Below are 24425 nucleotides of genomic sequence, written 5' to 3'. Positions count from 1 at the left end.
TGCAGAAGGAGCTTAGCATCTCGAGAACAACACTCTGAACTCTGCCAGAAGCAGAATAATGGAATAATTGATAAGAAGACAAGTCCCAAACCTTAATGACAGTTAGTTCTAGAAACCAGGGGATGAATAGACGAATTCCAAAATGTTTGCAGTTGAAGGAACAAGCGAAACTGAAGATGAGGTGCTGTACTTCTGGTTTGGGCTTCACTGGAACATTGCAACAGGCCAAGGACGGACATGTGGACAAGAGAGTAGGATGGTGTGCTGAAATGGCAAGTGGTAGGAAGGTCTGGGTCCTGCTTGCGGATGGACCAAGGATGTTCTGCAAAGCAGTCACCCAGTCTACGTTTGGCCTCTCCAATGTAGAGCGCAACGCATTGGGACGAGCAGATGCGATAGACCAGACTTGAGAAGGTGCACGTGAAATGCTGCTTCACCTGAAATGAGTGTTTGGGCCCTGGGGCAGTGAGCTGGGAGGAAATAAAGGGGCAGGTTTTTCACCTTCGACAGTTGCATGGGAAGGTGGCGTGGGAGATGGGTGAAGTGTTGAATGTGATAGAGGAATGGACTAGGGTATTCTGGAGGCAGCTACCCCTGTAGAATTCTCTCAAGGAGAGAGAGGGGAAGAAATGTTTGGTGGTGGCATCATGCTGGAGTTGGTGGAAATGGTGGAGGTTGACCTTTTGAATGCAGAGGCTGGTTGGGTGAAAAGTGAGGACAAGAAGCTATCCTGGTTCTGGGAGAGAGGGAAGGTGGTGAGTGCAGTGGTGTGGGAGATGGGTCAGACATGGTTGAGAGGCCTGTCGACCACGGTGGGTAGAAAACCACGACCAAGGAAGAAGGAAGAAATATTGGCAGCACTATTTTGGAAAGTGGCATCATCAAAACAGGTGGCGACAGAGGCGAAGGAACTGAAAGGATGGGATGGAGTCCTTACAGGATGCAGGGTTTGCAGTCAAGATAGCTATGGGAGTCATAGAATCAAAGAATCGTTACAGTGCAGAAGCAGGCCATTCGGCCTATCAAGCAACTGACAACAGTCCCTCCTAGTCCCTATCCCCATAACTTCACGTAGTTACCCTGCTAATTCCCTTGACACTAAGGAGCAATTTAGCATGGCCAATCGACCTATCCCGCACATCTTTGGACTTGGGAGTGAATCAGAAAACCCAGAGGAAATCCACGCAGATACGGAGAGAAGTCAGCACAGGCCATCACCCAAGGCCAGAATTGAACCCAGGTCCTTGGCGTTGTGAGGCAGCAATGCTAATCAGAGTCGATGGTCTTGTAATGGATACTGGTAGACAGTCTATCACCAGATATGGAGAAGGAGGTCAAGGAAGGGAAGAGAAGTGTCAGAGATGGACAATGTGAAGATGATAGAGGAGTGGAAGTGAAATTGATATGTTTTTCGGGTTCAGGCAAGAACAATGAAGCAGCATCCAGTGAGTTCAGTTGTTGCATGTTGTTGTAATCATCTCGGGGTATCTGCAGAGTTTAGAAGAATGAGGGGAGATCTCATTGAGACGTATAAGATGATGAATGGGATGGATAGGATAGAGGTGGAGAGACTCTTCCCGCTCAGAAAGGCTAGTAGGACTAGGGTGCACAGCCTCAAGATAAAGGGGGGGGCGGTTTAGAACGGAGTTGAGGAGGAACTTCTTCACTCAAAGGGTGGTGAATCTCTGGAATTCTCTGCCCGTTGAAGTGGTGGAGGCTGCCTCGCTAAATATTTTTAAGACGCGGGTTGATGGGTTTTTGACAAGCGAGGGGATTAAGGGTTATGGGGAGAGGGCAGGAATGTGGAACTGAGCCACAACAGATCAGCCATGATCTTATTGAATGGCGGGGCAGGCTCGAAGGGCTAGATGGCCTACTCCTGCTCCTATTTCTTATGTTCTTATGTTCTTATGTCACTTGCTTTTATCATAGGCTACTTCTGACAACTTAGCCTAGGGACTTCGGCCAGAATTCTCCCAAAAATATTCTAAGTGTAAAACTCACAGGAAAAACTGAAGTAATTCATGCTGGTATTTTTTCGCGTCGGGAGGCTGAAACCAGCGAGGCTGTGTACGTGCACAATAGTCCCAAACTGTCAGCCTGCAGTTTGCTGGCCAGCTCAATTGCTGGCCAGCCTGGGACCCCTACAGTGCCTTCCCAACCCCCATGGTCCAATTGCAGCCCCCTGACCATTCCCAGATGAGGCCGACCCCCCGCCCCAGCTCACCCCAATCTCTAACGCCTCCCAGTGATGATCAGCCACTCTGGCAGACCCCCACCCCCAGCTGCCCCACCCTTAAGCTGGTCCCAATCACTGGCCTCTCACTTTGCATTGGGATCTGACCATATCCCAATGCAAAGTGGCAGCAGGAGTCCCTGCCAGAGTGCACATGACCCCGGGGGGGGGGGGGGGGGGGGGTGGGGCGGGGTTGCCTCTTCTTCACTCCAGCGGGTGTCCTCGATAGTTCCCCAAAAGTGAGGACCAACTGTAAACCCGGCTAGACTGAAACATTCTGGAAGACTGGGAGAGCCTAGCCAGCCCAGAGAATTCAGTCTCGCTAATTCAAGTTAAATTATATTAAAAACAGATCAACATTGCTTACCTGGTCTTCCTGCCGGTTTCCAGCACAGATCTGACGGTGCCAATGACACTATAACATCAGGCCTGTAACCTGTATTATCTTTAAAATTTATGTACGTTCGTGAAAGTAAGTGGGAGTGAAGGAATATTGCATTATAGTAAACATGTTTAATAGCTTTTTTTTCCGTTATTAGAATTGGCAGTATTGCAAAGTTGGGAAGAATAATTGTAGATTGGAGTTTATAGAATTGTAAAATGCTAGGGAGGAAGCATTGCACGGTCCCATTAAAAGTTGGTGCTTTCTCTGTGTTTAGAGAGTTAGTAAAAAAAATACAAGTACATAGAGTGCCCAAAATGAAACATTTGTATTGAAAGGCCAAGCAGCAGTGTTACCAAGGCAACAGACTTCCAGGCTTTTGAATTTTTTGAATTCAGCCAATCAATTTGAATTAGGCACTTAGATACCTGGATCCACTACAGTTTGCCTATCGCCACAACAGGTCCACAGCAGATGCCATCTCCCTGGCCATGCACTGAACCCTGGAACACCTAGATAACAAGCTAAATAAATTTAAAATTGGCTTGATGACAGAAGCCAGAGGGTGGCTGTAGAAGGTTGTTTTTCAAACTGGAGGCCTGTGACCAGCAGTGTGCCTGAGGGATCAGGCTGGATCCATTGTTATTTGTCATTTATATTGATGATTTGGATGAGAATATAGGAGGCATGGTTGGCAAGTTTGCAGATGACACCAAGATACGTGGTGTCATGGACAGTGAAGAAAGTTATCTCAGATTGTAGTGGGATCTTGATCAATTGGGCCAGTGGGCTGACGAATGGCAGATGGAGTTTAATTTAGATAAATACAAGTGATGTATTTTGGTAGATTGAACCAGGGCAGGACTTATTCAGTTAATGGAAGGGCGTTGGGATGAGTTACAGAACAGAGATCTAGGGGTCCATTTTCAAAGCTCCTTGAAAGTGGAGTCACAGGTGGACAGAGTGGTGAAGAAGGCATTCAGCATGCTTGGTTTCATTAGTCAGAACATTGAATATAGGAGCTGGAACGTGTTGTTGAAGTTGTACAAGACATTAGTAAGGCTGCACTGGAATACTGTGTACAGTTCTGGTCATCTGATGATAGAAAGGATATTATTAAACTAGAAAGAGTGCAGAAAAGATTTACTAGGATGGTGCTGGGACTTGATAGTTTGAATTATAAGGAGAGGCTTGATAGGCTGGCCTTTTTTTCTCTGTAGCGTAGGAGGCTGAGGGGTGACCTGATAGAGGTCTATAAAATAATGAGGGGCATAGATCAGCTAGATAGTCAATATTTTTTCCCAAAGATAAGGGAGTCTAAAGCTAGAGGGCATAGGTTTAAGGTGAGAGAGGAGAGATTTTTTTCACACAGTGGGTGGTGAGTGTTTGGAACAAGCTGTCCGAGGTAGTGGTGGAGGCAGGTACAATTTTGTTTTTTAAAAAGCGTTTAGACAGTTACATGGGTAAGGTGGGTATAGAGGGATATGGGCCAAATGCAGGCAATTGGGATTAGCTTAGGGTTTTAAAAAAAGGGCGCATGGACAAGTTGGGCTGAAGGGCCTGTTTCCATGCTGTAAACCTCTATGACTCTATGGTGTTAGTTCTCAGAGGGGGGATTAACCTCCACTTTAATAACTGCAGTTCTCTGACTCCATCCATCAACATTTTCCCAAAGTAAGTAAGCGTTATGGTCTTTTGAACGAGGCTTCCATCCTGAGATCAGTTATAACACCAACTGGGATAGCAATACTAGGTATTTCTGATGAACCCCATTTTGGATTTAACTGGGCTTATTGAATCAACAATATTGATTTAAAACAATATGAAAGTGGAAAACTCCTCAAGGAATCACATACTAAAATTTTTCTTGGTGGCATTGAATTATACACTGATTGTTCTTACTATTACTACTTTCTCCAGGTTGAGGATTAATTGGCTACATCTGTAATGTTGCACCTCTGCCTCATTGTGGACTTAATCATTCACTTTTCACTCAAGCCTGGCTGCATATTAACTATTACAAACTTTCTTCTCCACTCCAATGTTATCACCTCTGCTGAAAGCATTGAACCCTACAAGGATACAGATCCCAAGGCTGTCAGTCACGCATCATAACCCACTTGTGTCTATTCTTAATAGCGTCGACCGTTAGTTTTCACTTTGTGATTGAATATGACTGTTTCTTGCTTGCATAAAGTCATCTCTTGTATGTTCTAATGTAACTGCATGCTTCTCCACAGTGTGGGCAAGGTGAACTGTCTGATTTTGTCACCGTGTCTGGTCTTTCCAGCTCATCTTTTGGCCTGAGCTGTCTGATTTTTTTTTAATCGAAGGAAGCAATGCCACTCCTTGAGATTGCTCCCCACATAGTCCTTCCTGGTGCCGTTCTGGAAGAGGGAACACTTGCTGATTTTCTTCCCTTCCCCAACCCAGAGACCCTGAGCCAAATCTCAAACCCTCTTACCTGACTGATCTTAGCTAACACACAATACACCAGAGTTTGAGGTCTTCTGGGCTGTTTGACTTGTGCTCCATATCCAAGTGCAGCAGCCACTCACTTTGCAAATCAGACAAGTTCTCAGATCCCTCGATTTGATTTATTATTCACACGTACTGATATACAGTGGAAAGTACTGTTTCTTGTGTGCTATACAGACAAAGCATACTGTTCATAGAATACATAGGCGAGAAGGAAAGGAGAGGGTGTAGAATGTGGTGTTACAGTCATAGCTAAGGTGAAGAGAAAGATCAGCTTAATATATGGTAGGTTCATTCAAAAGTCTGATTGCAGCAGGGAACAACTTGTTTTTGAGTCAATAGGTACGTGATCTTAGACTTTTATATCTTTTTCCCGATGGAAGAAGGCGGATGAAAGTATGTCCGATGTGTGTGGGGTCCTTGATTATGCTAGCTGCTTTTCCGAGGCAGTGGGAAATGTAGACAATGAATGGGAGGCTGATTTACATGATGGTCTGGGCTACGCTCACAACCTTTTGCTGTTTTTTGTGGTCTTCGACAGAGCAAGAGCCATACCAAGCTTCATACATTCAGAAAGAATGCTTTCTGTGGTGCACCTGTAATAGTTGATGAGAATCGTAGTGGACATGTTAATTTTCCTTAGCCCCTGAGAAAGTAGAGGCATTGGTGATCTTTCTTAACTATAATTTCAGCATGGAAGGACCAAGACAGGTTCTTGGGGATCTGGACACCTAGAAAACCTGAAGCTCTCGACCATTCCCACTTCGCCCCATTGATGTAGATAGGGGCATTCCTCCACTTCGCATCCTGAAGTTGATGACAATCTCCTCCATTTTACTGACATTGAGGGAAAGACTGTTGTAATCGCACCAGTTCACCAATTCTCTATCTCTTTCCTGTACTCTGTCTCATCATTGTTTGAGATCTGACCCACTACAGTGTGTCATCAGCAAACTTGACGATTGATTTGGACGGGGAATTAGCGTCTAAAGAGGCTGAGAAGACAGCTTTGTGGGGCACCAGCGTTGAGGGTCATTGTGGAGGTAATCGAATCCCCCAGTTCATTAGTTAGGTCGTGGCAGGTGACACTCAACAGCTGGCTTTCAATGGTGACAAATATTTCCAAGTCACAGGGATCAAAAGTGGTAAAAGCCAGTCATATCCTTACACATCCCCTTCCAGTCCAAAGCTGTGAAGCAGCCAGCAAAAAAAATCTTCCGCAGAAACAGTCTGGTAAAAATAAAGCTAGCAGCATGTTTGATGGGTAAGTTTAAATTACTATAATTTAATTGTGTAATGCAGAGGAAGCTTTCTATCCAGCTCAGTGCTATAGTGATTCGAGCAATGGATGAATTTCAGATTGTTTAAGGTGAACACATCGGTTCACGGCAACAGTGGGTGAACATCTAGAGGAAGGCTATCTCTATTAAAGAGCTTTCCTCTGTGCTGTGTGATCCAAGGAGTTGAACATTTTGCTTTGACATTGTTGCACCCAGTTGAAACTTTGAGCAGAGCCAGACCAGATATGGATGTGTTAAGTGCCAAATGGATCTCCAACACCGTGATTGAACCCCGAACAAGTTTAATCTTGCCCTTGCCATGCTGGTGTGTGACATTTCCATTTCTCACACTGGCATTCACATTGAAGGTTCACATTGTGGACAATTTCTCATCAGTGTCAAATTGTGGAAAGTTCAGAGTCATGGAGCTGGCTTGAGAATGCTCTTTACAGAACAGCATTTCATTTGGAAAAGCGACCTGTTAGCTCGACTGAATCAAAGGTTTGTGTTCTAATCCATCTTGCCTTTCTCAGCACAGTGATTTTGTGCCAATCATTATAAAAGAGTGTGACATCCTGGATTCTATACATTTAGCATAACATATGCTGACTAGAATCTTCATGTTGTTGCCACTGCATAAACCCAGGCACCATATGGCCACCCAACAAATGATAAGACTCATGTTTTAACACTTACCCTGCTGGATAAGCTTGAACTCGACGTTTACACAAATGCTATGAACATTATTTTACTCCTTATCCTCTGAAATTAAAAAAAAACTGAATTCCAGACAGTTGCATAGTGATTAATCTTTGCCTTGTTGAATAAACTGTTTCCAAATGATGCATTGCAATCTATGGCAGGATAATAGCAGAGTCTGGAGAGGTTAAATCATTCAGACCAGTTGTGTTAACTTGGCTCCTAAATCGGAATGTTAAAAGAATTAGATAAGCTGCAAAAAAAACTCTCAATGATATATGTGAGGCCCATCCTGCCTCCCACCCCTTCTGCCCTTCTTCCCTGTCACACACCACAGAAAGTCCTAAGACTGCTGCCAGCCATTCTGAATCCACAAAAGCACCTTGCTGCCCACCAGGGATCCTAGATTCTGTCACTTCTAGCTACAAACTGACCATGTGTCAGCCTTCGCTGAGCTCTGGCAGCTTGCTACAATATCAACATGTGACCTGACCATGGCAGTGCTTTGTGCCTCTCACTGGAACCATCAATGAGAAGGTGCAACTGCTTTCCCAACCCTTCATCCCTTCCTGCCTTCTCCCCACCCCATCCGATTTCCCCAACCCTAATCCCTGGCTGTCTGATCTGAGCTTCAGCTATAAATCGTCTTTTTGATGCCTTGTTTTGTGCACGTAACCAATAGAATCTGTAACTTGCAATGACTGTGAAACATGTAATTTAACTCATACGTTCAATTAGCATCATTATGGCCCCAAAGCTGCATATCTGCTAACAGCTTCAAGATACACAGGATCTTTTTCATGGACATCCACTAGCTGGCAGTATGTCAGGGAAAATTAATAAACCTCGCTGCTGGGATGGAGAGAAGGTTGAGGGGAGAGGGAGGGAAAGCGACAGTTGGAAGAGGAGACAGAAAAGAGGGAAGAGAAACAAAAGCAGACAGGAGGGTGTTGGGTAAAGGAAGACAGAGAGGGAGGGGCAGATGAAAGGAGGGAGGAGGAGAGAGGTAGGCAATGACATATTTTATTTGTTCATGGGATTTGGACATTGCTGGCTGGGCCAGCATTTATTGCCCTTCCCTGAAGCAATTAAGAGTCAACCACAATGCTGTGGATCCGGAGTCACATGTAGGTCAGACCAGGTAAGGACGGCAGATTTCCTTCCCTAAAAGAACATTAGTGAAGTAGGTAGGCTTTTATGACAATCAATGACTTTGTGTTCATCATTAGACTTTTAATTCCAGATTTTTATTGAATTCAAATTCCACCATCTGCCATAGCGGGATTCAAACCCAGGACCCCAGGCATTACTCTGGGTCTCTGATCCAGCAACAGTAACACTGCACCACTGCTTCCTCGTGCTATTGTCACGGGACTAGTAATCCAGAGCCCCAGGATAATGCTCTGGGGACCCAGGTTCGAATCTCACCATGGCAGATGGTAGAATTTGAATCCAGGAAAAGTCTGAAACATAAGGTGGAGTAATAATCATGAGACCAACGTTGATTGTCATTAAAAACCTGTCCTGTTCACTAAAGGGAAGGTAATCTGCCCTCTTTATCTATGTGTGACTAAAGCCCATCTCAGAAATGGTGACCATGACAATATGGTTCGTTACTGTCGTTTAGGGGAGGCAAACTGCCATCCTTACCCAGTCTGGCCTATATATAACTCCAGACCCACAACAATGTGGTTAATTGTCAACTGCCCTCGGAAATGGCCAAACAAGCCAATCTGTTCAAGGGCAATTAAGAATGGCCAACAGATGTTGCCCAGCCTGTAACACCCACATGAGTGAATAAAAAATAGAAGGGAGAATTGGAGGGGAGATTAAGGGAGACAGTGAGGCAGAGGGTGATATAAAAAATTGAGGAGGAAGGGGAGAGGAAATTTGAAACAGGTGGAGAAGGGGGAGGGAATGTGAGATAGCAGCCCGATTACTAGCTGCTGAGACTACAATACAGTAAAAGTGCTCCCAGCATCACCATAATCGTAAAGTTTTTGACTCATGGTTTTGAAAACTAAAATAACCTTTTATTTCAGTTAAGAAAAACAGTGACTGTTTCCATTAGACACATTAATGATAGCTCTGAAAAGCCCGGACACACACAATTTTACAGGACAAAATACAGGAAAGTGCAAGATGTTTGTCACGAATCATTTCTTAACAAATGTTGTTGAAATCCAGCCGCTAATCTAGTTTGCACGTGACTATCCGCAGGCACAAATGGATGTCAGAAAGAGCATTACTTGAGGTACATGGTGTCTTTAGAGGTTTCTTTCAGTGAGCCTGAATGCTTTGATGAGAGCAAGCACATCATTGTAAAAGAACGTGTGCTGGAGCCTCCAATAACAAACAATGTTCAATGGGCTCACTCTGCTGTGAAGGCCCATGATGGACATGGGCATTCAGTTCCTCCTGAATGGAGTCTTTTAAAGCCATTGTTGGGGGAGGAAGTGAATGTGTCCACGGGATATTAGACAGATACAGCTGAGATCTAGGAGAAAACATCTTCATTTCAGAGTTAAGAGAGGAAAATTAACATGGGCACTTTTCATCTTGTGTATCGACTGTTGACATAGAGAATGTGATGATATGGTGGCCAGAATGATCTGATAGAGATGTTTCTCTTTGAGAAAAGACGTATTTTTGGGGCAGATGTTTGGATTTACTCAGTGACCTTTGACATTAGCTCTCAGCAGTGGAGGCAATGTTCTCACCATCAGCTGTGATCTGCACCAGTTCCTGGACCATCCGTCACTGCAGAAATTTCTTCTCGTTGCTAAGTAACAGTTTCTACTTTGCAGCTAGTGTGACAGTTTAAACCCTCCCCCACTGCATTAGATGCATCTTCCTTCTTTCAACCTCCATTCTGTTTAATGTGTTTTAGGCTGCACTTCCAAACCCTGAGATATTTTAGTTAGCTGATAGTCCTCATGTGTCAATCAAACAGGGTGTCAAAATGCTCTTCCACCTCAGAGGCACTGTGGATGAGGGGAGCCCTAACTTGTGCACACCCAAACTGCCAGCAGCAAATAGCACTCGGGAGCCAGAACTGTGCAAGATTACTACTTATCCCTTCCTATCTTAGGGGTCTTGAGGATTCTTAGCTATGTTACAGGAAGCTATTCAAGTAAGGGGAACAGATCTATAGTGGGAGTAGGGGACAGTATAATAAGGGGTATTGATGTGGCATGAAACCAGGCAGCTGTGTTGCCCCTCCGATACCAAGGTTCACGATATCTGCTTAGAGAACTGGAGAGGAACCTACAGTGGAACGGGGAGGATCCAGTGGTTGTGGTCTGTGTAGTTACCAAAAACGGAGACAAGATGAGGAAAGAGGTTCTGCATAGTTAGTATGAGGAGCTAGGCACCAAATGAAGAAGCAGAACCTCAAAGATAACAATCTTTAGATTATTACCTGAGCTGTATACTAGTTGACCTTGGGGGCAAATAAAATTAGAAAACAATGGCTCAAAAACTACTGTGGGAGAAGTGAGTTCTGGTTCCATAGAACCATAGAACATTACAGTACGGAAACAGGTCTTTTAGCCCTTCTTGTCTGTGCCAAACCATTTTTCTGCCTAGTCCCACTGACCTGCACCTGGCCCATATCCCTCCACACCCCTCTCATCCATGTACCTGTCCAAATTTTCCTTAAATATTAAAAGTGAGCCAGCTTTCACCACTTCATCTGGCAGCTCATTCCACACTCCTACCACGCTCTGTGTGAAGAACCCCCCCCACAATATTCCCTTTAAACCTTTCTCCCTTTAAACCTTTCCCCCTTTACCCTTAACCTATGTCCTCTAGTATTTTTCCCCCCTAGCCTCAATGGAAAAAGCCTGCTTGCATTCACTCTATTTATACCCATCGTAATTTTATACACCTCTATCAAATCTCCCCTCATTCTTCTACGCTCCAGGGAATAAAGTCCTAACCTATTCAACCTTTCTGTCTAACTCAGGTTCTCAAGTCCCGGCAACATCCTTGTAAACCTTCTTTGCACTCCTTCGACCTTACTAACATCCTTCCTGTAATTAGTGACCAAAACTGCACACAATACTCCAAATTCTGCCTCACCAATATCTTATACAACCTCACTTCATGGGACACTGGCTTCAGAACTGGGGAAGCTGGGGGAAGTACTGTTGGGATGATCTATACCTGAACAATGCTGGGACCACGTAAGTAGAAAGGGCTTTAAACTAAAAGCGAGAGTGTGGAGAGTGAGGAATCAAGTTTGGGTAAATAAAGCAAATTAAGGGGTAACTGCCAAAGCAGGAGAGGAAAATAGTAATATGGGAAATGAGGGTCAGAGAATGGCAGGAAGGGACACAGAGAGAAAAGAATTATTACAAAACAGAACTAAAGACTCTGTGTCTGAATGCACATAGTATTCATAATAAAGTAAATTAATTGATAACACACATTGAAGTAAATGATTATGATCTGATAGCCATTACAGAGCTGTGGCTGGAATGACAAGGATTGAGTTCTGAATGTTGAGGGGTACATGACATCCAAGAAGAATATGAAGCTGGGCAAAGGTGGAGGGGTAGCACTGTTAATCCAGGATGGCATTGGTGCAGCAGTCAGAGATGACCTTAGTTCAGGAAATCAGGATGTAGAATTGATTTGGGTGGAGATGAGGAATAGTAGAGGAAAGAGGTCACACGTGGGAGTGGTCTACAGATCCCGTAACAGTAACCACAAAGTAGGACGAAGTACACAAGAAGAAATATTGGGTGCTTGTGACAAAGGGGCAACAATAATCATGCTTGATTTGATTTGATTTTTTTGTTGTCACATGTATTGTATACAGTGAAAAGTATTGTCTCTTGCACAGTATGCAGGCAAAGCATATCATTCATTGGGAAGGAAAGGAGAGAGTGCAGAATATAGTGTTACAGCTATAACTAAGCTATAGAGAAAGATCAACTTAGTGCAAGATAGGCCCATTCAAAAGCAGCAGGGAAGAAGCTGTTCTTGAGTCGGTTGGTACGTGACCTCAGACTTTTGTATCTTTTTCCCAACGGAAGAAGCTGGAAGAGAGAATGTTCGGGGTGCGTAGGGTCCTTAGTTATGCTGGCTGTTTTTCCAATGCAGCGGGAAATGTAGACAGAGTCAATGGATGGGAAGCTGATTTATGTGATTGACTGGGCTTCATTCATGATCCTTTGTAGTTTCCTGTGGTCTTGGATAGAGCAGGAGCCATACCAAACTGTGATACAACCAGAAAGAATGCTTTCTATGGTGCATCTGTAAAAATTGTAAAATCTTTACCTACATGTAAACTGGAAAAATCAGGTTGGCAGTAGTAGCCTGGATGAGGAGCTTATAAAATGCTTTTGAGATAGTTTCTTAGAACAGCATTTTCTGAAACCGAAAAGGTTATATTAAACTTGGTATTGTGTAATGTGATTGGATTAATTAATGACCTGAGAGAAAAATTATCCCTAGATAGCATCAAACACAATATGTTTGAATTTTCCATCTAGTTTGAAAGGGAGTAGAGTGGGTTTAAGACTAGTGTTTTAAACTTAAATAAGAGCAAATGTGTAGGCATGAAAGCTAAGTTATCTGAAGTGAATTGGAACACTAGACTAGAGAATAGATCAATAGAGAAGCATTGGTAGACATTTATGGGATATTTCAGAAAACTCAGAATAAGTGTATTCCTATTATAAAGAAAAATTCTAAAGGGAGGAGCCACCATCTGTGGTTAACTAAGGCAGTTAAGGATAACATCACACTTAAAGAAAAAGCATACAAATGTGCAAAGATGAGTGGAACATCAGATAATTGGTCAGAATATAAAGAATAGCAGAGAATAAAAGGTTAATCAGTATAAAGAAAAATGGAATCCAAGAGGAAGCTAGCTAGAGAAGTAAAAATGGATAGCAAGAGTTTCTACAAGTATTCAAAAAGGAAAAGAGTAATAAAGTGAGTGTTGGTCCTCCAGCGAGTGAGAATGGCCAATTAATAGATAATAAGGAAACAGCACATGAAATTAACAAATATTTTGCATCTGTCTTCACTGTAGAGGATACGAAAGACTTTCTAGTAAGAACTGTAAATCAGGAGATTGAGGGGAGAGAGGAACTTGATGAAATTACTAGCAAAGCGATACTGAGAAAACAGATGGAGCTGTGGCCTGACAAGTTTCTGGGTTCTGATGGACTTCATCCTAAGGTCTTAGCAAAAATAATAGAATATAGAACATCACAGCACAAACAGGCCCTCGGCCCACAAGTTGCGCCAATCATATCCCTACCTATCTATAACCCTCAATCCCATTAAATCCCATGTAATCATCCAGAAGTCTATTAAACGACCCCAACGAGTTCGCCTCCACCACCACTGACGGCAGCTGATTCCACTCACTCACCACCCTTTGAGTGAAAAACGTACCCCTGACATCTCCTCTGTATCTACTCCCCAGCACCTTAAACCTGTGTCCTCTAGTAGCAACCATTTCAGCCCTGGGAAATAGCCTCCAAGAATCCACCCTATCTATACCTCTCAACATCTTATAAACCTCTATCAGGTCACCTCTCAACCTTCGTCTCTCCAGGGAGAAAAGACCTAGCTCCCTCAACCTACCTTCATAAGGCATGCCCCTCAATCCAGGCAACATCCTTGTAAATCTCCTCTGTACCCTTTCAATAGCTTCCACATCCTTCTTGTAGTGAGGCGACCAGAACTGCACACAGTACTCCCAAGTGGGGTCTGACAATGGTCTTATAGTTGCAGCATTATCTCCCGACTCCTAAACTCAATCCCTCAATTAATGAAGGCTAGTACACCACACGCCTTCTTGACCACATCCTCCACCTGCGAGGCTGATTTAAGAGTCTTATGGACCCGGACCCCAAGGTCCTTCTGATCCTCTACACTGCTAAAGAGTCCTACCCTTGATATTGTACTCCTTCATTCCACTGGACCTGCCAAAATGGACCATTACTCATTTATCCGGGTTGAAGTCCATCTGCCACTTCTCTGCCCACTCTTGCATCCTATCTATGTCCCGCTGCAACTTCTGATGTCCCTCCAGACTATCCACAACACCACCAACCTTCATGTTGTCGGCAAACTTACCAACCCATCCCTCCACTTCCTCATCCAGGTTATTTATGAAAATGACAAACAGCAAGGGCCCTAGAACAGATCCCTGGGGTAACTCTGTCCCAAGGTCAGTTAAGTACTCTGAAGATGCTGCCATTTAATCACCATGCACAGTTAACACAGTGTAACTAAAATCACAAACAGTAATTACTTCTCTGGCACACAGGAGGATTGACTGTTCTGTTAGTGGAATTTACACGTTAGACAAGGATGGAGAAGTACTGGCTGAGTTTTTGATTTGAAAAAACATTGCGCTAAACAATCACAATGCAAATACAAATAGGTCACAAGCTGTTTAACTTGCAGAGATAACAAAATTGAAACCAGAAAATCAAAGTTGGCACAGCAAATGCTGAAAATACACAGCAGCACCTGAAAAGGGGAGGTTAATATTTGCCATGGGGTCAGTATGTTTGTCCATAACTGAAATACATGTCTGTCTATGAATTCTGAGGAATCTGCTGGCTATCTCCTCTCTTTTGAAAAGCTGGGAAAAGATGAAACCCAGTGGCTGATAAACAAAAACCATCTAAAAAGGGGTAGTAAAAAATATTTTAAAAAAGAAGTGATAACAGCTAAGTGAGGAAAGCTTAACCTAAATAAGATTTGAGCTAGACGGCGTAAGTGCCAGTCTTGTCCAAGTGGTCGCACTCAAGCCTCAAAGTTAAAAACATAGTGAGGTCAAACCCCACTCCAGAGACTTGAGCCCAAAATTCTGGATGACATTCCATTGCAGGATAGAAGGAGTGCTGCACTATTGGAGATTCTGTCTCACAGCTGAAAAGTTACACAGAGGCCCTATCTGCCCTCTCTGGGAAATGAGGGTATAGAAAATATTCATGGATACTGTTCAAAGAGCTTCAGGAAAGTTCTCCCAGTATCTTGGCCAATATTTGTCCAATAATAATCTTAAATAAATTATCTAGTTATTAATGTCATTGCTGTTTGTGGGTTTTTGAGTTGTATAAATTGTAAATTGCTTAGAGATGTTCTGAAGTGATGAAAACACTGTATGAAGGTAAGATCCTCCCATAAAACTAACATGCTTCAAACGAGACTGCATATTTGAATTTTGTTTCCCCTGAGCAGTGAATTTAATTTACTCATTATTAACTCTGTGCCAATTTAATTCCTTTCAAAGCAAGGTTGAGAGTTAGACAAGCACATTAGAGACAACTGGAACCTAGTGATGACTCCCAGGGAGGACTTGGGATAATTAACTTTATTGTTAGAGATTGAGCAAATGTCCAAGATTTAACCACAGTCATTGTCGTTTACAAGTTTCATGTCTTACTTTTGATGTCCTCTCAGGCTCATTAGCATTAATTAACTCTGCAAGCAGATCTCACGCCCTTTACATTCCAAATTGATCCACAGTGCCCAATGCTATTTATACAACTTCAGAACGTTCAGGATGTAACTAACATTGCACACCTCTTGACAAACTTTTGCAAACTTCCAAACCTGTGCTTTGTTCTTGGCATTAAGGCCAGGTAAAGTAATAAAACAGTTTCTCTCATGCAACATTCATGGACCTGCAGTGTAGCACTTATACCCTGGCTCGTGTAAACTTTCCTTCACTTGCTAAAAGACAATGAGTCTGCTACACCTTCTCATAGCAGGTGATTTAGCTACCTTAAACATGACAGCTTCTAACTACCCCCTACATTCCATACTTCTGAATTCAGCAAAAGCTTCCCAAACAGCACACTGTTTAAAACATCACTGACTGTGTGTCTCCGACATTAAGTTCACAATGTGTTTTCAAACGCCTCCTCTCCCAATCTCTGTAACCTCATCCCGCCCAAGAATTGTTCAAGATGTATTTTTTTTAATCCTTTCATGAGATGTGGGTGCTGCTGTCAAGGCCAGCATTTTTATCCTTCAGTTGACTTGTGAGACAATTGCAGGGGGGCAGTTAAGAGTTAACCACATTGCTATGTCTGGAGTCACATGTAGGCATTACCAGGTAAGGATGGCAAATTTCCTTTCTCCCTCAGCTCCACACATCACCCCCCACCTCTCACAGCTATACATTCAAATAGGAATGAAAAATTCTATGGGGAAGAACTTAATTGAAAAAGTTAAAGATCATGTCAAGCTTAAATGCAATAATAATTCAAGGGTTAGTAGATGGTCAGAGAATTGGACAAAACATAAAAAATACACAAAATGACTGAAAGATTTAAAAGGAGGAAAAGTTGGAGTACAAGACAGAGCTTGTTCAAAATATGAAACAAAGGGTGGGATTTTCCCAATAGTGGGGAGATGTTGTAAACCCTGCTGGAGTGAATTACTCCAGGTGAGGTGGGGGTGAGTGGGTGAGGCTAGTGGGCCCGGAGACTTCCATCCCGGACCCACTAATTATTTGTAAATCCCCATTTAAATCATTTATTTAGCCCCGTGCCTTTTTCTAGTGTGGAACTGACGATGCTGGAAATCCAGCAGCCATAGACACATACAGGCTGTGGAGTCCAGTATTAAGCCCTCTAAACAGCGTCCAGTTAAGTCTTCCGGCCTGCTGAGCTGCTAGGAGAATTCCCCCCAGAGAGTTTCAATATATATTTTAAAAAGAATTATCAAAATGAATCTGGAGAATTGATCATGGAAAATAGAGAGGTGCATTGAACAGGTATTTTGCATCGGTCTTCACGATGGGGGACTGCAGTAACATCCCAGAAATAGCTGAAATCAGGAAATGGAACGGAGGGAGGAAATCAAGAAATTTCCAATCGCCAGGGAAGTGGTCCTGAGTAAATAGACAGAGCTATTGGCTAAAACCCCCCAGATCCTGATGGATTTCATCCTACATTCTTAAAGGAAGTGGCTAGTGAGAAAGTGGATGTGTTGTTTTTAATTTTCCGATATTTCGTAGATTCAGGAGGTTTCATTAGACTTGAAAATAGTAAATGTAATTCCTTTGTTCAAAAAAGGGAGGGAGACAGAAAGCAGGAAACAGTGACCCTAATATCTGTCATAGGGAAAATGTTTGCAGCTATTAATAAAGATGGTACAGCAGGGCACTTAGAAAATTAGGCAGAATCAACATAGTTTTGTGAAAGGGAAATCATTTTATTGGAGTTCTTTAAGGAAGTAACATATGCTATTAAAAAAGAGAAACCAGTGGATGTACTGTACTTAGATTTCAAAAAAGTATTTGATAAATACTTTGGTATCTTTCTCAATAGATACAGCAGCACCTGTATGTCCTCTGCAGCTTTTAATTGTGAATACACCTTCCGCTAGTTTCTGTTCCTTATCCAGGGGCCATTTGTTCTGAGGACAGCAACTTCCACTGAATCCCATTACTGAATCCCAGCCCTATTACTTTTGGGTTACAACTGAGTGACACAGTGGTTAGCATTGCTTCTTCATAGCACCAGGGAACCAAATTCAATTCCGGTAAGATGCTTCTTCAGAGAGCTGTGCAGAATCGATGGGCTGAAAAGCTTCCTTCTGCATTGTAGGGCTTCCATGGTTCTGTCAGAGACATGAATATCTTCCCACTGTGTTTACCATCTCTTCTTCCACACCATCATTATCTGCCATTCACCAGTATCCTCCTAAACCATCCTGCGGCGTTCTCCTGTATGAGGGGCTGAAGTGAAATACAGGTTGAACAGAGACCATAAACTGATCAGTTACAAGGAGCATGTTTCTTGACTGTGTCTTTTCCACATGGGAGAAATCCCTGTAAAACCTGCAAAAGGGAATGCCAATGTCTGTAAGATGCTACTCACACCCAACCTTTTCTCTTTTTACTTCAGGTGCCGACTCATTCAGTGACAACAGCTCTGTGACGTATGAGGTGTACACAGAGAGCAGGGAGACATCACTGGCGAAGTCCCTTACACCTGAGCTGAGCAGCAAGGACCTCGAGGACAGCGACAAGAGTGACAAAAGTGAGTCGGTGGCAAGCGGATCATCCTTTGAGGAACTTGACCTGGAAGCTCACAATAACGGGGAGCGGCCTGGCATCGCTAAGCTGCCCTCCGAGGCCATGAAGGAGTCAGATCAACTGACAGACACCACAAAGTCTTTGGATATCAGGAGAATGGAGGAAGAATAAAAATAGAAGGAATTATGTAACAATCCTATTGGGACCAAGCAAACAATTTTGCCTGGTGCGTTTCTGTGTGAGTAGGTACTGAAGGCTTGCTGCTTTGCCACAGAATATAATAGTTAACCAATCAAATAGCTTGAAATTAGTTTGTATCAATTGATATTGGGGCTTATATCAGTGTGTCCATAATACTATATTCACAAACTTGAGCAACATTATTCTCTTTTTAAATAAATTCAAATATTTGGCTTTAACAATTAAAAATGAGTATATTTCTTTTGCTGCTGTGGTACTTCACCTTATTTCCATTTCATTTTTCCCCCATTCTTTTTGGTATATGTTATTTTCCATTTGTCTGCAGTAGGTGCTGTCACACAGTCTGTTGGACAATTAAGGCCTGTTCATCATGGGGCCGGAGGTTTGATAAGAAGTTGTCAATATTTCTTCAATGTCACAGGTTTGAACCATTCATATACATTACCCAGCCATCAACTTTCATAGAGTCCTTATAGTGCTGAATGAGGCCATTTAGCCCGTTGAGTTTGCACTGACAACAGTCCCATCCAAGCCTTAGCCACATAACCCCACGTATTTACTCTGCTAGCCCCCCGACACTAAGGGACAATTTAAGCATGGCCAATCAATCTAATCTGCATATCTTTGGACTATGGGAGGAAATCGGAGCACCCGGAGGAAACCCACATAGACATGGGGAGGACGTGTAAATGCCACAGAGAACAGTCATCCAAGGCTGGAATTGAACTGTCTTCCTGGCTTTGTGAGGCAGCAGTGCTAACCACCAAACTTTAAAAGGCTTGTGACCCTCTGGGGGTTAATCTCCTTGTAAGCTGAACCGTAACATTAACAGCAATATTATGTTCTTATATTGTAACAGGAGCTAAAATGAAGTTAGCTGCAGGCTGACCATTACAAACATGTGAACATTGACAGAAAAGAAAAGATCATTTTGTTCGCCCAGCATTCCCCAAGTAATGATGCTAAGTCAAGTCGCACAATGGCCTTTCACACCCTGCTGCTGCCACAAACCAGGATGAGAATTTGGCATTCAGTGGCACCAGAGAATCCCACTGACCTGAATGGCCAGTAAATCCCGCACACAATATACACTCCCCACCCTGCCTGAAACCTCCTGATCCCTGGGACAAGTAGAAAACTAGATTGAAGATATTACGCCAATCAGAAAGAAATTTCTGGGAACTTATTCCCCAACCTGCAAAACACCACCGCCTCCCCGCCCCCCCCAATCCCCAGAATTTCCAGGGATTTTTTTCTCTCATGTGAAAAATAGACAAATTTGATAAATTGGGGGTGGCACGGTGGCACACTAATTAGCACTGCTGCCTCTCTGCGGGTTTGATTTCCGACTTGAATCACTGTCTGTGTGGAGTTTGCACATTCTCCCCATGTCTGCGGGGGTTTCCTCCAGATGCTCCAGTTTCCTTCCACAGTCCAAAGATGTGCAGGTTACGTTGATTGGTTATGCTACATACTCCATCAGTCTACCCGAACATGTGCCAGAGTGTGGCGACTAGGAGATTTTCACAGTAACTTCATTTCAGTGTGAATATAAACCTACATGTGACATGTGGTGCAGCAACTTCATTTTATCCAAGATGATTTCCACCCCTGCCAGGAGTCAAACTCATTTAAAAGCAAAGCCTTAATGGAAATGAGTGGAGGAGGAGCAGAATAGTTATGGAAGAAAGATCAGAGTATTGGACCAGGTGAAGATGAGGTTAATAGCTGAGGGGGAGGTGAGTGAGTTGCCTGTCAAAGGAGCAGAGAGGTTAGCCAGGGTTTGGGGCTGGAGCAATTCAGATAATGCGGGTCATGAAGGGATCCAGATGAGAGAATGATAATCTTAAATTGGAGGCCTTTTTAATCTGGGAGCCAATGTCAGTCAACACTATATAAACACAAGTTAGTTCCTTCTTTGTCGCTCACAGGACTGGATTTCACTGACCAAATAACATTTCATACAAGCCTTTCTCCTCTGTTTAACTGTGTGGGTTCCTATTTCTTTGTGTTGTTATAGTTGCTGTCTTGATATTCACATCCATTTATATTAATTTGTTGTGTCATTTCCACTTCTCCACATTGTCCTGCTCCTTGACACAATTCTTTTAATATTATTATATCTGCAAACTCAGCCTTAATGCTTGCTAAGTCTTATTTTTTGATGTTTTAATTACCTTCTTCCTTTCTTGAGGAGCCTTGCATACCCAAACAAGAGCAGACTGGTGAACTTCTGCAATCTTTTGTCAAGGTGTTTTATTCATTTATGGGGTGTGGTTAGGCCAGTAATAGTTGCTCATCCTTGGGAAGATGATGATGAACTGCCTTCTTGATCTGCTGCAGTCCATGTGGTGTAGGTACACCATAGTGCTGTTAGGAAGGGAGTTCCTGGATTTTGACCCAATGATAGTGAAGGAATAACGATACATTTCCCAATCAGGATGGTGAATGATTGGATGCTAGCCTCCAGGTTGCAGTATTCCCATATTTCTGTTTCCCTTGTCCTTCTAGATGGTAATGGTCATGAGTTTGGAATGCGCTGCCTGAGGAACCTTGGTGAGTTCCTGTAGTGCATCTTGTAGATGGTACACATTGCTGTGACTGAATGGCAGTGGCGGATTGAGTGAATGTTTGTGGTTGGGCTACTGATCAAGCAAGCTGCTTTGTCCTGGATGGTGTCAAGTTTCTTGAGTGTTGTTGGAGCTGCACCCATCCAGACAAGTGGGGAGTATTCCCTCAGTTCTGACTTGTGCCTTGTAGATGATAGCCTTTGGGGAGTCAGGAGGTGAGTTACTCGCTGCAGGATTCCTAGCCTTTGACAAATGAATTGTTCTATAAGCAACTGGTAGATAAAAATGACAAGGGCTGTCATTGTATCTTGTCATTAGGACATCCAAAAGTGATTGGCAGCTAATCAATTGTGGTCACTGTATAATGTAGCCTATCAGCACAGGGTAAAGTCCTACAAACAACAATGGGATAAATCTGCAGTTAATAAGAATATTTGCCAGAATATCAGAGAGAACTTTTTGCCCATTTTACATTGTGCGTTGGGATCTCCTGCATCTACTTGACTGGGTACCAGCTGACAGACATTGTGTTTGGCAGTGTAGCAGTACCTATTGCTAACTTAATGCTTGAAATGTACTTTAAACCAACGTCTGTCACACACTGAAGAAGAAATGGGCTGCAGAAGTCATCTAGGCTCAGCTCAAACCTTTCCTTAACCCTTCTGTTGTGTGCTTTGATGTTAGGAAAATGTGTGTCCTACAGTTCAATGGTGCCAGATCTCATTCTGTAGTAATATATCTTCACTTCGTCATCTAGCAGGATATAATAGTTTGAGAGTATCCAAGACACCACAGGAACATAAAATGAACAAAAGTAAGAAGACAGTTTTATTTAAGAACTGCATTGAGACACAGATTTACAAAACTTCTGATAGGTGAGGCTTTTAGACACATATTGCATAGGAGTCTGTTTTAAACTATGAAGGGTTCATTATGATTTCCTAATTTATGCTTTTGGTTGGTACATTGGAAGTTCCCCATTCATTCATTTACCCTGTGAGATCTGTAACATATTTGAAGTCTTTGTATAGTGTGCATTTCCTGTAGGTTTCACACATACTTCCTGTTAATATTTTAAATGTCACACTTTCCTCGTCAGATTATGCAACAGTGTCTCCACTGACTCACTGCAGGTGATTACTGACATTTGCTGATATATAATTATAATAAAACACACGCGAGGGGCCAAGTGCTGAAAGGACATCTCCACAGCACATTCTCATTTTAATTGTCAATTAAGATCTGCAATTTCTACTATTGAACCTGAGCAATGCCTCATTAAAAATCCCAACACTCTGACAACACTATTTATAAAACCATACTTCAATTTATTTTACTGTAATAGATTTTAGAATAATCTGTAACTATGCATACCAGCAATGATGTCAATTTGTAATATGTTATGGTCTATGTTACTAAAAAATTTCCTACCATACCAAAGTTTGATTTCGATAGTGGTAGCTAATATTTCAAGAGGTATAATCGTTATCATCGTGAAAGAATAAAGTTTTGCTGCAGTTGTTTAAGGTGTTGGTGAGACTAAATCTGAAGAATTTTGTCCAATTTGTTCTCCTTACTGGGGCAGCGCTGTGGTACAGTGGTTAGCATTGCTGCCTCAGAGCGTCAGGGACCTGGGTTCAATTCCCGATTTGAGTTACTGTCTGTGTGGAGTTTGCACATTCTCCCTGTGTTGACATGGGTTTCCTCTGGGTGCTCCAGTTTTCTCCACGGTCCAAAAATCACGTTGGTTAGCTGTATTGCTGTGCTAAATTCTCCTTCGGTGTACCTGAACAGGTGGCAGAATGTGGCGACCAGAGAATTTTCACATTAACTCCATTGCAGTGTTAATATAAGCCTGCTTGTGACTAATAAACTTTACTTTTCTTCAGAAAATATATCATTTTCATGGCCAGATCACTTGACTGATTCCGGGGATGAAGGGGTTATCTTATGAGGAAAGATTGGATAGGTTGAGCCGAGATCCATTGGAGTTTTGAAGATTGAGAGGTGATCCTTTTGAAAGATATGAGATCCTCAGGGGACTTGGCAGGGTGGATGCTGAGAGGGTGCTTCCCCTTGTGGGAGAGACTAGAACTGGGGGATACAATTTCAAAATTAGGGAGTCCCCCATTTAAGATGGGGATAAGAATATTTTTCTGTCAGAGGATGATTAGTTAGTCTGTGGGTCATTTGTCTGTAGTGGTACAGATGCACATGTTTAGCACAGTTGCCTCACAGTGCCAGGGATCCGGTTCAATTGCAGCCTTGGGTGACTGTGTGGAGTTTGCACATTTTTCTCATGTCTGCATGGGTTTCTTTCGGGTTCCATGTTTTCCTCCCACAATCCAAAGATGTGCAAGTAAGGCATTTGTCACTCAGCACCATCTGTATGGAGTCCTAACCCTCAAAAAGTTAACAGATGATGGAGACATCAGCACGCAAAACTCAGACCGGAATATCACAAGCATTCCTTGGAGAATGCTTACCCGAAGATGCGGCCTCTGAATGCTTTCTCCAAGGCAGCCTTCACGACACATTGGCAGTGGGTTTTCCCACACATATGAGGACGGCCTCAACCGGGATCTTGGGTTCATGTCGCACTATCTGTAACCCCCACGACTTGCCTGGACTTGTAAAATCTCACTTACTGTCCTGTCTGGAGACAATACACATCTCTTTAACCTGTGCTTAATGCTCTCTCCACTCACATTGTACCTTTAAAACTTGATTACCTGTAAAGACTCACATTCCAATCATTATTCTGTAAATTGAGTTTGTGTCTTTATACGCTTTGTGAACAGAACTCCCACTCACCTGATGAAGGAGCAACACTCCAAAAGCCACTGGTGTTTGCTACCAAATAAACCTGTTGGACTTTAACCCAGTGTTGTGAGACTTCTTACTGTGCTTCCTCCTAATCCCCAGCCCTGGCATGGCTTGTACAACATCTCAATCTAGACATGATGGGGAAAAGGTAGGAATATGGCACCCCCACCAGGAGCTGACAAGGACTTTGCACACACAGGAACAGGTCACCATCTATAGGGCTTGGAAGAGATGCAGGAAAAAATGAAAGATTTTGAGGAAGGTTACACCATACATCTATGGAACAATTTATGTTTGGTTGATGGTGCACATATACATGCAACTGTTCCTGGTGCATTGTTGACCCGTACAAAGTCTTCACGCCACATTGCAACTTTCTCATTATCCACAGAGCACCACACTCCCAACAAAACCTTCATTCAACTGCAACTTTACAAATTACCGTGTCACAATGATGTATGATCAGATACTTGCTCCATTAGCCTTATTCCCACTGACAACCCAACTACCTTGCACACTTGCTGATATTGGGCAGGATTTTCTGGCCTTCTCGTGTCTTGTTACTCATGCTGACAGATGGTCAGCAAAGGAATCTTCTAGTTCCGCCATTGTCAGTTGGTTTTCCCATTGACTCCACCCCACAGTGCCAGGAAACCCACAATGGAGATGCGCCATTGGCAAACTTGAAGACCCTTCCGGCGTGAACAACCGGAAAGTTCTGACTATT

At 43.0% G+C, this 24425-nt stretch overlaps 1 protein-coding gene across 1 annotated transcript in view; it reads left to right on the top strand.

Annotated features, from left to right (window-relative positions):
- The window catches only part of LOC145340146 (testis-expressed protein 264-like), a 388449-nt gene extending 364692 nt beyond the window's left edge, over positions 1-23757 (top strand). Inside the window, exon 4 of the mRNA XM_080184580.1 lies at positions 17971-23757. Within this exon, the coding sequence (XP_080040706.1) occupies positions 17971-18272 (302 nt within the window). The 3' untranslated portion in view covers positions 18273-23757. The remainder of the gene's footprint in view (positions 1-17970) is intronic.
- The last annotated feature ends 668 nt before the right edge of the window (positions 23758-24425 follow it).

Source organism: Carcharhinus amblyrhynchos, chromosome 3 (genome assembly GCF_965287045.1).
Source record: "Carcharhinus amblyrhynchos chromosome 3, sCarAmb.v2.hapA, whole genome shotgun sequence".
NCBI classification, from domain to species: domain Eukaryota; kingdom Metazoa; phylum Chordata; class Chondrichthyes; order Carcharhiniformes; family Carcharhinidae; genus Carcharhinus; species Carcharhinus amblyrhynchos.
The sequence above is the reverse complement of the archived record's forward strand: the minus strand, read 5'-3'. Positions and strand labels throughout refer to the sequence as shown.